At 40.1% G+C, this 18181-nt stretch overlaps 1 protein-coding gene across 4 annotated transcripts in view; it reads right to left on the reverse strand.

Moving 5' to 3' along the window:
* The window catches only part of NSUN6 (NOP2/Sun RNA methyltransferase 6), a 79828-nt gene that overhangs the window by 8072 nt on the left and 53575 nt on the right, over positions 1 to 18181 (reverse strand). For all 4 annotated transcript variants that reach the window (XM_070800905.1, XM_019973126.2, XM_019973125.2 and 1 more), the window contains 2 exons: positions 16454 to 16598; positions 2143 to 2291 (listed from right to left, as the gene is read on the reverse strand). In XM_070800905.1, the coding sequence (XP_070657006.1) occupies positions 2143 to 2291; positions 16454 to 16598 (294 nt within the window). The remainder of the gene's footprint in view (positions 1 to 2142; positions 2292 to 16453; positions 16599 to 18181) is intronic.

Genomic DNA, 18181 nt, shown 5'->3' on the forward strand with positions numbered 1-18181 from the left:
AGAAATAAAGTGTAATATGAAAATGAACCTTCCCCAAATAATTAAAGCTTTTTTCAAATCCCTAAATTTTTAAAAAATGTTAATGAAAATTTTAAAAAATGTTAATGAAAATCTTAAAAAAAAAAAAAGCATATACTAGTATCTCTTAACCATAGTAGACCAATCAAAATTTAAACTTTGCTAGCTGCTATTTGAGCATATTACATGGCTTTTCTCAACAAATCTTATCACTGCCAGAGGAATGGTTCCGGTCTCCAGTGAGGCAACCCCATCAGGTGGAGGCACCCTCCCCATTTCTCAGTCATGAAACCCAGGTATCCAGAGTAACTGATGCAGAGACACCGTATCCAGTCTCAACTCCCACCCTCACCCAAAGGCTCATGTGCTGGATTTTACTCTCTCTTGCACATGGTCAGGGGCTCCTTGTCACTAAGACCAACACATCTCCTCCCAGTGGCCTCTTAAAATGCCTAAAGGAGCGGAAACAAACAAAAAGCCAAGTCTCTTAAAACAGGGTCTTAATTTTTTATCCTTGGCCTTCCCTGGTGGCTCAGCAGTCAAGAATCTGCTTGCCAATGCAGGAGACACGGGTCTGATCCCTGGGCCAAGAAGATCCCCTGGGGAAGGAAATGGCTACCCACTCCAGTATTCTTGCCTGGGAAATCCCATGGACAGAGGAGTCTGGCAGGCTACAGTCCATGGGGTCGCAAAGAGTCATACATGACTTAGCGACTAAACAACAGGAGCAACAAAATTTTACCCAAACGTCAAAGTGGGTTGTAGCTATAAGCAAAGCTTCTTTTTCTCTGCTTGCTGTTTCAACTTCCAGGATGCGTTCTCTCAAGACCATATAGAAGAGAAAGAATCCACTGCAACAATCCACTCCCAGTGCCACTTTTGGGTAGGAAAGGAGACACCAGGAGTGCTGAAGAGAAAGGCACTCAAAGACAACTCCAGAGAGGGAGTCATCGGAGCATATCCGCTGTTGTTATAGCCTGTGTGTTTATAATTAGAGAGCTGAGAGGAAATGGCGGGACCGACTTCGATCCAATGCTGTCTGCTTCCTGGGGAATCCATGAAATCATGTTTACAAGGCTGAGAGAAATTCTCACGCGTCTTATCAGGGCCTCCTGTGAGACATCCCGGAGACCAGTCTAACTTGCTAAGTCTGCCTGGTCCTTCTACATCCTACACTGGATGCTGTCATGTCCCAGTTTCATGAACGAGTTCACCTCTGTTGGATTTCCCACCTTTAATTCACGAAGATGATTAGGAAGTCTATTAAAAAGCTATTTATTTATCTAATTATTTTTGCCATGCCACACGACATAAGGAATCGTAATTCCCCATTCAGAGACCGAACCTGTGCCCCGCTGCAGGGCAAGCGCAGTCTTAACCACTGGACACCAGGGAAGACTCAAAAGTATTTTACTTTATATCCAAATGTTTTACATCAGTTAGTAACTCTATGTTAACAACCCTCTGTTTTTAAGGTAAAGCAGAATGTTTCAAATTCACTCAATGTCTCAGAGAAGAAATTCAACTACTGCCTGCGATGACAGAATGAGTCAATGTAAAGGAAGACTAGGTCTCTGGTGCTCTCTGTGTGTGGTATGTATAAAACTTACCACTTTAGCCATTTTAAAGTGTAAAATTCAATGGCATTAAGTATTAATATATTCACACTGTTGTACAACCATCACCGTTATCCATCGCCTGAACTCTTCCAAACTGAAACTCTGAACCATGAAACATTAACTCCCGATTCGTCCTCCTGCTCCTTCAGCCTCCGGTAACCTATATTCTACTTTCTGTCTCTATGAATTTGCCTTTTCTAGACACTATATAAATGAATCACACACACCATTTGGTCCTTTTGTGTCTGGCTTATATAATTCAGCATAATATGTTCAAAATTCATCCATGTTGTAGCATGCATCAGAATTTCATTCCTTTCCAAGGCTGGCTAAAATGTCATTGTTTGTACAAACACATTTTACTTATCCATTCATCTACTGATGGACATATGGGTTTTTCCCACATTTTTAATTACTGTGAATAATGCTGCTATGAAAACTGCTCTCAGTCTTTAAAATATCGAACTAGGTCACCTTTCTTCCACAACAAAGTAGCATCACATACCACAGTGAAGAGTTTTCGCTGTAATGGTTGGTAGGACATTACTTCTTTCAAAGTCCAAGTACATGCCATGTTTGGCCTCTGTCCCATTCCACTGCAGGGAGCATCGAGAAGAATTCGGTCAAACGATTCTGGTAAGAATGGAGGTTCTCCTGTAAAGAAAATTATAAACATATTTGTGGAAGGGCACAGACAGCGCCAGCACGCTAGGAATTCCACCAGAGGGCTCCAGGATATTTCTATGCTGTCCTGGGGGGTGGGGGGTGGCACAGTGAGCTTCTGCAACTAGGAAACCCATCAGTGGGTGCCAGAACCCACCCCGCTGTTCTATGAGGATGCAAATACCACCCCCCCGACATACATACTGGGAAACCTATCAGTGCTAGGATCTGCCCACGGCATCCCAGGAGGGCGCGAACAGCTCCCCTATGACATTTCCCCAGAAGATGGGCTGAAACCACAGCTGAACCTCAGGGGCTGTGTGAGTAAGAAGGAAGAGCTGAAATCCCTCCTCACAGCTGCTCAAACTGCGAAGTCACATCTCTGTGGACAGCTTCCTAAACTCAGCACCTACAAAACATCCAAACTGCTCCTGCAGCTGGGACGGGTCTGGCTCTAGCAGCCATGGGTCCAAGACTGAACCAGGAAGAGGCAGAAAATAAGAACAGACCAATCGCAAGTAATGAAATTGAAAGTATAATTAGAAATCTTCCAACAAACAAAAAAGTCCAGAACCAGATGGCTTCATAGGTGAATTCTATTGAATATTTAGAGAAGAGCTGACATTGCTCCTTCTGAAAATCTTCCAAAAAACTGCAGAGGAAGGAACACTTTCTAGGCTCAGTCTGTGAGGCCACCATTAGACAAGTGTTAGTCACTCAGTTGTGTCTGACTCTTTGCGAACTCATGGACTGTAGTCTACCAGGCTCCTCTGCCCATGGGGTTTTCCAGGCAAGAATACTGGAGTGGGCAGCCATTCCCTTCTCCAGGGGACCTTCTTGATCCAGGGATGGAACCTGGGTCTCCTACATTGGCAGGTGGATTCTTTATCATCTGAGCCACCTGAAAGCAAAATGTGTAAAAGTCGCTCAGTTGTGTCTGACTCATTGCAACCCCATGGACTGTAGCTGGTTAGGCTTCTCTGTCCAAGGGATTTTCCAGGCAAGAACACTGGAGTGGGTTGCCATTTCCTTCTCCCCTTCAGACAAAGATACCATGAAAAGAGACAATTACAGGCCAGTATCACTGATGAATACTGACGCAAAAATCCTCAACAAAATATTAGCAAATCAAATCCAGCAACACAGTAAAAGGACCATACACCATGATCAAGTGGGATTTATCCCAGGGAAATAAGGATTTGTCAATATCCACAGATCAGTCAGTGTGATATATATAACATTAAAAAAATTAAAGAATAAAACCATGTGATCATCTCTATAGATACAGAAAAAGCTTTCAACAAAATTCAACATTCATTTATGAGAAAAACTCTCCAGAATGTGGGCACAGAGGGAACATATCTCAACATGAGAACGATCATATATGACAAACCCACAACAAACATCATACTCAATGGTGAAAAACTGAAAGCATTTCCACTAAGATCAGGAACAAAACAAAGATGTCCACCCTGGCCACTATTATTCAACATAGTTTTGGAAGTCCTAGCCATTGCAAGCAGAGAGGAAAAAGAAATACAAAGCATCCAACTTGGAAAAGAAGTATGACTGACACTGCAGATGACATGATACTATACGTACAAAATTCTAAAGATCCCACCAGAAAGCTACTAGAGCTCATCAATGAATTCAGTAAAGCTGCAGGATACCAAAGTAATACACCGAAATCTCTTGCATTCTTGGACTTCCTTTGTGGCACAGTGGATAAGAAGCCGCCTGCCAATGCAGGGGACATGGGTTTGATCCCATGTGGGTCTGGGAAGACTCCACACGCTACAGAGCAACCAAGCCCGTCTGCCACAACTACTGAAGGCTCCATGCTCTCGGGCCAGCGAGCTGCAACTCCTCGAGTCTGCACACTGCAACTACTGAAGCCCGCACGCCTAGAGCCTGTGCTCCACGAGAAGGGAAGCCAGCACAGTGAGTCGCCCGTGCACTGCAGCGGAGAGTAGCCCTGCTCTCGGCAATTACACAGAGCCCACGTGCAGCAACGAAGACCCAGTGCAGCCAAAAATGAATAAATACAGCAGCGTGGACGTCTCACACACACACACAAAAGAAATCTCTTGCATTCTTATACACTAACAATGAAAGATCAGAAATAGACATTAAGGACACAATCCCATTCACCAGCACATCAAAAAGAGTAAAATACCTAGGAATATATCTACCTAATGAAGCAGAAGACCTGTACTCAGAAACTATAAGATACTGATGAACAAAATCAGAGATGACCTAAACAAATGAAAACATATACCATGTTCTTGGATTGGAAGAATCAATACTGTGAAAATGACTATACTACCCAAAGCAACCCCCAGACTTAATGCAATTCCTATCAAATTACCAATGACATTTTTCACAGAACTAGAACAAAAAATTTTACAATCTGTATAAAAACAAAAAAGACCCTGAATAGCCAAAGCAATCTTCAGAAAGAAAAACAGCAGGAAGGCCCTGGCTTCAGACTATACTACAAAGCTATAGTCATCAAAACAGTATGATACTGGAACAAAAACCTGAAATATAAATCAATGGAACAAGACAGAAAGTCTGGAGCTAAACCCACATACCTATGGTCACCTAATCTGTAACAAAAGAGGTAAGAGTATACAATGAAGAAAAGACAGCCCCTTCAATTAGTGGTGCTGGGAAAACTAGCCACTTACATGTAAAAGAATGAAGTTAGAACACTTCCCTAATATCAGACACAAAAATAAACTCAAAATGGATTCAAGACCTTAATGTAAGGCCAGGCACTATAAAACTCGTAGAGAAAACATAGGCAGAACACTCTTTGACATAAATTGCAGCAATATCTTTTTCAATCCACCTTCTAGAGTAATGAAAATAAAAACAAAAATAAACAAGTGGGACCTAAATAAACTTAAAAGCTTTTGCATACCAAAAGAAACCATAAAAAAAACACAGCCCTCATAATGGGAGACAATATTTGCAAACGAAGCAACTGACAAGGGATTAATTGCCAAACTATACAAACAGCTCCTGTAGCTCAATATTAAAAAAAAAAAAAAAAAAAAACAATCCAACTAAAATATGAGCAGAAGACCTAAAAAGACATTTCTCCAAAGAAGACATACAATGGCCAAAAAGATGGTCAACATGGCTCACTCATTATTAGAGAAACACAAATCAAAAATGCAGTGAGGTTGTCACTTCAAACCAGTCTGAATACCCATCATAAAAAAAAAATCTACAAACAATAAATGCTGGAGAAGGCATGGAAAAAAGGGACACTCTGTTCCCTGTTGGTAGGAATGTAAATTGGTATAGCCAATACTGAGAACAGTATGGAGGTTCCTTAAAAGACTAAAAATAGAACCACCATATGACCCAGCAATCCCACTCATCGGCATATATCCACAGAAAACCATAATTCCAAAAGGTATATGCACCACCTCGATGTTCATCACAGCACTCTTTACAATAGATAAGACATGGAAGCAACCTAAATGTTCATCAACAGAGGAATGGATAAAGATGTGGTACCTATATGCAATGGAATATTACTCAGCCATAAAAAAGAACAAAATTATGCCATTTACATGAATGGGCCTAGAGATTGTCATACTGAATGAAGTAACAAGTTAGACCCAGAAAGACAAATATGATATTGCTTATACGTGGGATCTAAAAAAAAAAAGAGTACTAATGAACTTAGTTACAAAACACAAGTAGTGTTACAGAAGTGAAAAAAAACAAACTCAAAGTTACTAGGGGATAAGGTAGGAGGGATAAATTGGGAGAGTGGTATTGACATATACATACTACTATTTATATCACTAACTAACAAGGTGCTATTGTGCAGCGCAGGGAAGTCAATACTCTGTAATGCCCTATATGGGAAAAAAAAATCTTTAAAAAGGTTGGGTATATGCATTTGTATAACTGAACCACTCTGCTGTACACCTAAAACTAATGCAACCTTGGAAAGGAACTGTGTGTGTGCTATGCCTAGTCGCTCAGTGGTAGCCGACTCTTTGCAATCCCATGGACTGTAGCCCTCCAGGCTCCTCTGTTCATGGGAACTCTCTAGGCAAAAATACTGGAGTGGGTTGCTATGCCCTCCTCCAGGCATGGGTCTTCCTGACTCAGGAGTCAAACCCAGGTTTTCCACACTGCAGGCAGATTTTTTACCATCTGAGCCAACAGAGAAGCCCAAGAATACTAGAGTGGGTGCCTATCCCTTCTCCAGGGGATCTTTCTGATCCAGGAATCAAATCAGGATCTCCTGAATTGCAGGCAGATTCTTTACCAGTTGAGCTACCATGGAAGTCCTCCCATAAAAGTTTTTTTTTTTTTTTAACTTATTTGCTCTCTGCCCTATTAACACAGAAAACTCCTGAGGCAGATGCAATCATCAGGAATTTAAGATCATAATCTAGAATAGAAAGTAATGAGAAACAACTTCTCCATTCAGCCAAGTAGCTGGTTAAGCTGACTGATTTACATGTAAAAAAGTTAAAGACGTCATTATTATTGAATAAACTGATACAGCACAAGCCAAGGTTTAATCAAGCGAGACTTAGCACCCTCAATGTCAGAAGCCACACTTCATCAAAGCTAGGACCTGAAATTAATTCTAGTCGTTCTAAGGGCTGATATTTTCTTAGGAAATCTTACTCCAGACAGCCCCAGAAAGAGAGGGTACCTTTCAGGTTCTAGTCAAACATACCAGTTCTACAATTCCTCGGTCTCCTCACTACTGTAGCCATGAACAAGGCTGTGCTCTAGAATGAGTCTACATATCCCCAGATCTGATCTCCCACGGGTTTCCCTTTGCATTCACTTACATAACTTTCTCCACTCCAACTTCTCATCTGTTTAGTGTTACTGGAGAAAGTCATGAAACCAAATGGGTCTGCTTATGCTCCCTAACTGTAAGATATTACTGCTAACTGATTTTACACTAAGTTAGCTGATTTCCTACAGCACCCACTGCAATGTTTCAAGTCACATCCCAAGAGAACCTTCTGCTTTTCTCTGACTGCAAAGCTATTAGACACAAGCTCTTATCAATTTAAACTTTTCTCTATCTACAACCATTCTTGCTTTCTTATCAATTGCCTCCAAAGAAATATCTTATCAAGGTAAGCATTTTTAAAATTTATTTTAAAATTTAAAAATTTTTAACAACTTATTGACCAAAGACTTATTAATACATCTTTTGTTACCTGAATGTGATTGACCAGAAACTTAACAAATTGCTGGCCACAGGCATTAGTTTCTACAAAAATTCCCTGGTCAATAATGTGTTAATACACACTGATAAAATCCTCTCGAAAGATATGCCAATTTACACTACCAATAGCATGAGTGTGATTATGTTATAGACCTTTTATTTTCCCCCATTATATGGTCACACTGTCCTTGTTGCCTTTCTACTGGAAGTTACCTTTTTCTCACTGGTTTGTTTAGAAGAGCTCTTTGTACATCAAGGATATTAATCTCACCTTTCTTAAATATTTTACAAATATTCCCCACAATTTGCCATCTGCCATAGGTTTTTAAACATACATCAGTTCAGTTCAGTCGCTCAGTCATGTCTAACTCTTTGCGACCCCATGAATCACAGCACGCCAGGCCTCCCTGTCCATCACCAACTCCCGGAGTTCACTCAGACTCACGTCCAACGAGTCAGTGATGCCATCCAGCCATCTCATCCTCTGTCGTCCCCTTCTCCTCCTGCCCCCAATCCCTCCCATCATCAGAGTCTTTTCCAATGAGTCAACTCTGTGCATGAGGTGGCCAAAGTACTGGGGTTTCAGCTTTAGCATCATTCCTTCCAAAGAAATCCCAGGGCTGATCTCCTTCAGAATGGACTGGTTGGATCTCCTTGCAGTCCAAGGGACTCTCAAGAGTCTTCTCCAACACCACAGTTCAAAAGCATCAATTCTTCGGCACTCAGCCTTCTTCACAGTCCAACTCTCACATCCATACATGACCACAGGAAATGTTAGGTATTAAATTTCTCTTTTTCTTTGCTGAGTTCTATGTTTGCTTTCATGCTTCAAAATCCTCCCCCTTATGAAATCAAATAAATGTTCATCTGTATCTGCTTCTTGTTACCATCCCAGCCTAATTCCTGACAGTAAGCTTTAATCCATGTCGAAGTTACTTTTGTGTATAATCCTTTCCCCACACTGCAAAAAAAAATCATCTAAGAACTATTTATTGACAAATTTACTTTTCCCTCTAGGTTTGAAATGCTAATTTTATCATATGCTAAATTTATATAGATATTTGAACCTATTTCAAGTTCTGCTCCAAATATGCTCGTAATTAAGCTCTATTTTCCTGAGCTCCAAGTTAACCCATTTCTACTCTGCTGTGTGATGCTGAGGTGGGAACTCTGAACTACGATACTTCTTTGCCTGTTGATTTCAAGATTCACCAACAGGAGGCAGAGAAGCAATGAAGGTGGATAGAGGGTGGACAATAAGAGGGGTGGAGGACAGGAGACGATCCTTCCCAAAGGCTTGTTGTTTCTGTCTAAACGACCCCAGGCACAGCCCTTTGCCTCAGCAGCTACAGTTTCCAGCTTTTTCCCTGAAGTATCACAAAGTGGATAGAGCCCCCTGCCCCAAGCGGCAAGTTCCAGCTACCCGAGATCACCTGCTCTCAAGCCTGAGCAGCAGCTAGGAACACCCCTTTCCTTGGAGTTTTGAATCCTGGCTCCAGGGAGCCTCTCCCCTCAACTTTGTGGAGAATCTAGAAATAAACCCGTGCACTTACAGTCAATGAACCTATGGCAAAGAAGGCTAAAATATACAGAGGAAGAAAAATAAAGTTTTCAATAAGTGATTTTGGGAAAACTGGACAACAACATGCAAAAGAATGAAGTTAGAACATTTTCTCACGCTGTATATTTTTTAAAAAACTCAAAGTGGATAAAAGTCCTAAATGTATGATCAGAAACCACAAAACTCCTCTTAGAGAACATAGGCAGTACACTCTTATAGAAAGCTTAGCAATTTTGTTTCACCTCAGCCAAGAAAAACAAAAGCAAAAGTAAACCAATGGGACCTAATCAAACCTAAAAGCTACTGGCACAGAAAAAACTACCAACAAAATGAAAAGACAACCCATTGGAGTAAACGAGCTGTCTCATAAGGGTTAAAATCCAAAGTACACAATGAACTCATAAAACTCAGTATCAAAAAACCAAAAGCCACTCAATTAAAAAATTGAGCAGAGGACTTCCCTGGTGATCTGATGGTTAAGAACCCACCTGCCCATGCAGGGGACACAGATTTGAACCCTGATCCAGGACGATCCCACATGCTGCAGAGCAACTAAGCCCATGCACCACAACCACGAGCCAGGGCTCTAGAGCCCATGAGCCACAACTACTGAAGCCCACAAACCCTAGACTCTGTGCTCTACAACCAGAGAAGCCACCACAATGAGAAGCCCGCATGCCACAACTAAGAGCAGCCCCCATTCACCCCAACTGAAAAAGCCCGCATGCAGTAATGAAGACCCAGCGTGGCCAAAAACAAATAAATAAATCTTTTTCTTTTAAATGAGCAGAGAACCTGAACAGGCATGTTTCCAACGACAAACAGATGGCCAACAGACACATGAAGAGATGCTCAACATCATAAATCATCAGGCAAACGCAAATAAAAACTACAATGAGATACCACCCCACATCTATCAGAATGCATGTATGCTCAGCTGCCTCAGTCATTTCCAACTCTTTGCAACCCCATAGACTGTAGCCCACCACACTCCTCTGTCCATGGGATTCTCCAGGCAAGAATACTGGAGTATTCTTCACTGGGGTGAGTTGCCATTCCTTTCTCCAGGGGATCTTCCCGACCCAGGGACTGAACTTAAGTCTCCAATATTGCAGGTGGATTCTTTACTACTGAGCCACCAGGGAAGAATGGCTATAGTTAAAAAGACAAGTAACAAATGTTGGCAAGGATGTGGAGAAAAGGGAACCCTCCTACACTGTTGGTGGGAATGTAAACTCATGCAACCATGATGGGAAACAGTATAAAGGTTCCTAAAAAAAAAAATTAAAAACAGAACCACTACTAATGAAAAGAACAAAGAAGCAGAAGACCAAAAAGGAAAGAAAACACTTTCAACATTATAGACCAACTAGACCTACCAGATAGATTTTCCCACAGAAAACTCTATGTAACAGTAGAATACATACTCCTCTCCAATGCACAGGGATCATTTTCTAGGACAAACCATAGGCAAGACCATACTACAAAGCTCAACAAATTTAACAAAGGTTAAACTCATACAATATTTGTTCTCCCACTGAAACAAAATGAAAATAAAAGTTATCAACAGAATGAAATTTAGGAAATTCCAAGGACGTGAAAATTTTAAAACATGCTCCTAAATAACCATAGGTCAAAGAAATGACAGGTATATATCATAAAATGCTCTGATGTGAATGAAAACACAACATACTAAATCTTACAGGAAGTGGTGAAATAATGTTCAGAGGGACAATTGTAACTATAAATACCTACATCAAAAAATCTCAAACCAACAACTCAGTCCTTCCATTCTTAAGACACTGAAAAAAGATGAGCAAAGTAAAAATAAAGCAGAAAAAAAAAGAAAACAATAAAAATCAGAGTGGAAATTAATGTAACAGAGAAAAGAAAAATGAGAGCTTCAACAAAACTGAAAGCTGGCTCTTTGAAAAACATCAACAATATTGACAAAACTTTAGCTAGACGGAAAGAAAGATTCAAAATACTAAAATTGGTAATTAAAGGGGGACACTGCTCCTGGTCTTAAAGAAGTAAAACTGATTCTAAAGGAATAGTATAAACTGTACTGTTGCTGTTTAATTGCTCAGTTGTGTCTGACTCTTTGTGGCCCCATGGACTGCAGCCTACCAGGTTCCTCTTGTCTACGGAATTTTAGAATACTGGAGTGGGTTGCCATTTCCTTCTCCAATAAACTATATAAATAACTTAAATGCGCCAATTACTAAAAAGATACACAAACTACTGAAACTGACACAAGAAAGAGAAAATGTGAATAAACCTATAATAAGCAGAGACTCAAACATTTTTTTAAATCCCACAAAGAAAAGCCCAGGCCCAGACGACTTCACTGATGAATCCACCGAACTTAAATAATACCAAGTCTTCAAAAATTCTTTCAAAAACATAAGAGAAAAGCATAATTTCCAACTCATTCTATGAGACCAGAGACACCAAAACCTGACAAAGATATCCCAAGAAAGAAAACCACAGACCAGTATCTCTTACAAACATGGACACAAATATTCTCAACGAAATACAAGCAAACTCAATCCAACAATATATGAAAAAGATTATACACTATGCCCAAGTGGGATGTGTCTCAGGAATGAAAGGTTGATTCAAAAATCTGAAAAGTAATCAAATAAAGGTAAAAAACCACATGATCATCTGAGTAAGATACAGAAAAAGCATCTGACAAAATCCAACACCATTTCATGATTTAAAATATCCAACAAACCAGAAATAGTAGTAAATTTCTCAACCTGATAAAGGCTATCTATGAGAAACCTACAGTTTTAAGCCACCTGAAAAAAGACTAATCAGGAACCAGATATGGAGGATCCCTGTCACCACTTCTATTCAGCATTGTACTAAGGTTCTAGAAAGAGCAATGAGGCAATGAAATGGAACAAAAGGCATCCAGATTAGCAAAGAAGAAACTGCAGATGAACTAACTTGAAAGACTCATAATTCCCAATTTCAAAATTTCCATCATGGGCTTTCCTGGCGGTTTAGTGGTTAAGAATCCACCTGTAATGCAGGGGACATGGGTTCGACTCCTGGACCAGGAAGATTCCACATGCCAGGGGCCAACTAACTCCATGCACCACATCTACTGAGCCAACGCCCATCCTCTGCCACCATCAGGAGAATTACTGCATTGCAATGAAGAGCAGCCCTCGCTCTCTTTCTAGAGAAAAGATGACACAAACAGATGCAAAAATATACCATGTTCTCCAATTGGAAGATCAATATTGTCAAAATGACTATACTACTCAAAGCAATATGTAGATTTAATGCAAATTACCAATGGTATTTTCTACAGAACTAGAGAAAAAAATCTTAAAATTTGTATGGAAACACAAAAGGCCCCAAACAGCCAAAGCAATCTTGAGAAAGAAAAACAGAGCTGGAGGAATCAGGCTCCCTGACTTCAGACTATACTACAAAGCTATAGTGATCAGAATAGTACGGTACTAGCATTTAACAAAGAAATACAGATCAATGGAACAGGCAGAAAGCCAAGAAATAAACCTATGTAACTATGGGCAATTAATCTACAGCAAAGGAAGAAAGTCTTTACAATGGAGAAAGGGCAGCCTCTTCCATAAATAGCGCTGATAAAATGGGACAGCTACATGTAAAAAAATGAAATTAAAGAACATTCTTTAACATCATACACAAAAATAAACTCAGAATGGATTAAAGACCTAAATGTTAGACCGGATAATATAAAACTCTTAGAGAAAAACATAGGCAGAACACTATCTGATATAAATCACAGCAATATCTTTTTCAATCCATCTCCTAGAATAATGAAAACAAAAAGAAAGCAAACAAATGGGACCTAGTTAAACGCAGAAGATTCTGTAGAGCAAAGCAAACCATAAACAAAAGGCAACCCACAGAATGGGAGAAAATGTTTGCAAACCATGTGACCAACAAGGGATTAATCTCCAAAATTTACAAACAGGCCATATGACTCAATGTCCGAAAAAAAAAAAAAACCTTAATCAAAAAATGGGAAAAAAAACTCTAAAAAAACATTTATCCAAGGAGACACACAGATGGCCAAGAGGCACAGGAAAAGATACTCAATATAACTAATTATTAGAGAAATGCAAATCAAAACTACAATAAGATATCACCTCATACCAGTCAGAGTGGCCATCATCAATAAACGGCCAACAATAAATGGTGGAGAGGGTGTGGAGGAAGAGGAACCTTCCTACACTGTTGGTGGGAATGTACTGGTACAGCCACTATGGAGAACAGTATGGAGGTTCCTTAAAAAACTAAAAACAGAGCTACCATATAATCCAGCAACCCTACTTCTGGGCCTATAACCAGAGAAAAACATGGTTCAAAAGGATACATGCACCCAATGTTCAGCACCATTACAACAGCAAATACATGGAACCAATCTAAATGTCCAGTGACTGATGAATGGATAAAGAAGATGTGGTGTACATATACAATGGAGTATTTACTCAGCCATTAAAAAGAACTAAATAATGCCATTTGTGGTAACATGAATGGACCTGGAGATTATCATGCTAAATGAACTCAAATCAGACAAAGATAAATATCCTATGACATTACTTATATGCAGAATCCAAAACAACGATACGAATGAACTCATTTACAAAACAGAAACAGACTCACAAACTTAGAGAACAAATTTATGATTGCTAAAGGGAAAGGGTGTGGAGGAGGGATCGACTGGGAGTTTGGGACTGACATACACACAATGCTATATTCAAATTAGATAACGAACAAGGGCCTACTGTATAGCACAAGGAGCTCTGCTCAATACTCTGTAATAACCTAAACTGGAGAAGAATAGATACATGTATACATATATCTGATGCTGAGGCTGAACTCCAATACTTTGGCCACCTGATGTGAAGAACTGATTCATTTGAAAAGACCCTGATGCTGGGAAAGATTGAAGGCAGGAGGAGAAGGGGATGACAGAGGGTGAGACGGCTGGATGGCATCACCAACTCAATGGACATGAGTTTGAGTAAACTCCAGGAGCTGGTGATGGACAGGGAGGCCTGGCGTGCTGCAGTCCACGGGGTCACAAGGAGTTGAACACAACTGAGCAACTGAACTGAACTGATATATACAACAACCACTTTGCTGTACACCTGAAACAAACAGGTTGTTAATCACCTATACTCCAATATAAAATAAAAATTTTTAAGTCACATGAATCAAGCAAGAATATACAATGGAGAAAAGACAGTCTCTTCAATAAGAGGTGCTTGGAAAACTGGACAGCTACAGGGCTTCCCTGTGGCTCAGAGGTTAAATCGTCTTCCTGGAATGCAGGAAACCCGGGTTCGATCCCCGGGTCGGGAAGATCCCCTAGAGAAGGAAATGGCACCCCACTCCAGTATTCTTGCCTGGAGAATCCCATGGAGGGAGGAGCCTAGTAGGCTACAGTCCATGGGGTCGCAAAGAGTCGGACACAACTGAGCAACTTCACTTTCACATTTCACATGTAAAAGTATAAAACCAGAACACTTTCTAACACCAGACACAAAAATAAACTCAAAATGGAGTAAAGACGTAAAATAAGACCCACGACCTATAGTAAGATATGACACTATAAAGCTCTTAGAGGAAAACAGGAGGAACATTCTTTGACATAAATGGCATCAAGATCCTCTTTGACCCACCTTCTAGGGTAACTGAAATAAAAATAAACAAATGGGACCAAAACTTAAAAGCCCCTGCACAGAAAAGGAAACCATAAACAGGACACAAAGACAACCCTCAGACTGTGCGAAAATAACTGCAAATGAAACAAGAGACAAAGGATTAATCTCCAAAACATAGAAGCAGTTCATGAAGCTCGATATCAAAATAACAAACAACTCAATCGAAAAATGGGTGGAAGGCCAAAACAGGTATTTCTCCAAAGACTTATAGATGGTCAACAAACACATAAAAAGATGCTCAAAAAAAAAAAAGATGCTCAACATCCCTCCTTATTAAAGAAATGCAAATCAAACTACAAGGAGTTATCTCCACACACCAGTCAGAATGGCTATCATCAAACAATCTACAAATAATAACTACTGGAGAGGGTGTGGATAAAAGGGAACCCTCTTTTACTGTTGGTGGGACTGTAAACTGATATAACCACCACAGAGAACAGTACGAAGGTTCTGTAAAAACTCAAAATAGAACTACCATGTGACCCAGCAATCCCACTACTGGGCACAACCCTGAGAAAACCGAAATTCAAAAAGACACACGTGCCCCAACATTCACTGCAGCCCTATTTACAGTAGCCAGGACATGGAAGCAACCTAGATGTCTACAGACAGATGAACACACGAAGAAGATGTGATACATGTATCAATGGAATATTACTCAGGCAGAAAAAGTGGCCAAACTGGGTCATGTGCAGTGATGTGGATGAACCCAGAGTCTGTCACACAGAGTGAAGTAAATGAGAAAAACAAATATCATACATTAACACATATATATGGAAACTAGATAAATGGTACTGATGACCTATCTGCAGGAGAGGAAGAGACAGATGTAGAGAACACACTTGTGCACACAGCAGGGAAGGAGAGAATGGAACAAATTGAGAAAGCAGTGCCGACATATACACACTACCATGCGTAAAACAGACAGCGAGCGGCAGTTTCTGCATAACACTGGGAGCCCGGCGCTCTGTAGTGACCTAGACGGGTGGGATGCAGGCTCAGGAGGGAGGGGATACGTGTATACGTACAGCTGATTCACAGTGTTGTACAGCAGAAACACCAAATTGTAAAGCAATTATCCTCCAATTAAAAAACTGCTTTTTATAAATCACATGAATTGAACAGCATCTAATCAATAAACATTCCAGGAAAACAATGCCCATAATTGATTAAAATACGCAAGTTCCTTGAGTAATTTATGAAATAAAGTCTAAATAGAAACAAAGACAGAGAAATAGAGTGATTTAACCAATGCAATATTTTATTCCAGAACAAGAATCACTGCAGTTTTTCCCTTCTAGTTCTATATATCACCAATTCCTCAAGAAAAATGAAGCATGAAGAATCATAAAACTGAAAGGCTTATATAGAATCTCAACTTCCTGAGCTGTAATACGAAACTAAAACAGGCTAAGAACGAAGAGTTTGACCAAGTCTTGGAGGTTTGATTCTGTATTTAAAACTGGATATTCAGAGATGAGATGAAAAGCAAAAAAGACATCTATTATGCCAAAATATCTTAGACCCACGACAAAGTTTCAAGGCCCTATGGATATTTAGGGGCTGGCACAAAGGCAGCAAAATCTGACTGTAAATGCCAATTACAGAAACCTTTCAAAGATAAAATTTAACTCACCGTCTGTGTCCTTAACCATATCAAGTTTAAGGGCCTTTGTTCCATCGAAGCAAAATGCCCGGATGGAATTCAATCCTAACAATAATGCATTCTGCTTTATTTTTTCTACTTTTTTGGATATTTTATCCAGTGCTATCACTTCTCCCTAAAAAAAAAAAAAAAAAAAAGAAACATAAAAAAGTGCAAATACAAAGGAATCATGAAAATTATCAAAAAAAAAATCTCATGAATAATTATACTCTTCCCCACTCTTGTTTCCCCCAGTTCTAAAGGTGAATTCATCATTCAAATGTACACTAACTTTACATCAACTACCTATTAAGCATTTCCTTTTAAAGAACACAATCTTGCCAGATAATTTTCTTATAATGCCCATCTACTTTTACTCCACAGAACTCAAAACTGAACAGCAGTGTTAGCAATCTTCTCCCAGGTGGTGCTAGTGGTAAAGAACCTGCCTGCCAATGCAGGAGATAGATGTAGGAGACATGGGTTCAATCCCTGGGTCTGGATGATCCCCTGGAGGAGAGCATGGCAGCCCACTACAGTGTTCTTGCCTGAGGAGCCTGGCGGGCTACAGCCCATGGGGTCACAGACTCAGACACAAATGAAGCGACTTATCACGCAAAGAAACTTTAAAATATCCATTTGAGATAAATATTAAAATATCACCAATTTGATGTGCCCTGCTCACCTCTGGAAGAGCATGTTTTTCTGAGACATTTGCCTTCTAGAACTCTGAGATGCAAACGAATGTTACTTGTAAAATCCAGCCTTTATCCCAGTACTTTCTGAGCTATGTACATGTAACAAAAATTCATGTGAATTCTGACAACTAAAGACAGAAAAATATAATCCTGTATCACAGCAAAATGTTCTGAACTATAAAAAATAGTTCAAAAATAATTTTACATGGAAACACTTTAAGTCAAAATCAACAGGGACTTCCCTGGCAGTCCAGTGGTTAAGACTTCATGTTCCAAGGAGGCGGTGGCGGGGGGGGGGTGGGGGGCGCAGGTTTGATCCCCAGCTGGGGAGCTAAGATCACACATGCAGCGGCGCAGCCAAAAAAAGAAAACATGAAAAAACAGAAATAATACTGCAAAAATTCAATACTTTAAAAATGGTCCATATAAAAAAAAATCTTTTAAAAAAGTCATTAAAGAGAAGAGGCTACAGTTTTCTGAACAGGCTGTGATATTCATAGTCAAAGCTATGGTTTTTCCAGAAGTCATGTATGTGATGAGTTGGACCATAAAGAAGGCTGAGCACTGAAGAATTGAAGCTTTTGAACTGTGGTGTTGGAGAAGACTCTCGAGAGTCCCTTGGACTGCAAGGAGATCCAACCAGTCCATCCTAAAGGAAACCGGTCCTGAATATTCATTGGAAGGACTGATGCTGAAGCTCCAATACTTTGGCCACCTGATGCCAAGAACTGGCTCATTTGAAAAGACCCTGATGCTGGGAAAGATTGAAGGCGGGAGAAGGGGACGAAAGAGGATGAGATGGCTGGATGGCATCACTGACTAGATGGACATGAGTTTGAGCAAGCTCCGGGAGTTGGTGATGGACAGGGAAGCCTGGCGTGCTGCAGTCCATGAGGTCGCAAAGAGTCGGATGTGACTGAGCAACTGAACTGAACTGTGATATTCACATGGTATTTTAAAATACTCTGTGAAATGGTTCTGCAGAGATAGTGACACACACTGTTCATTGTATTTTGCTTTT

This window comes from Bos indicus, chromosome 13, assembly GCF_029378745.1.
Source record: "Bos indicus isolate NIAB-ARS_2022 breed Sahiwal x Tharparkar chromosome 13, NIAB-ARS_B.indTharparkar_mat_pri_1.0, whole genome shotgun sequence".
Lineage (NCBI taxonomy): Eukaryota > Metazoa > Chordata > Mammalia > Artiodactyla > Bovidae > Bos > Bos indicus.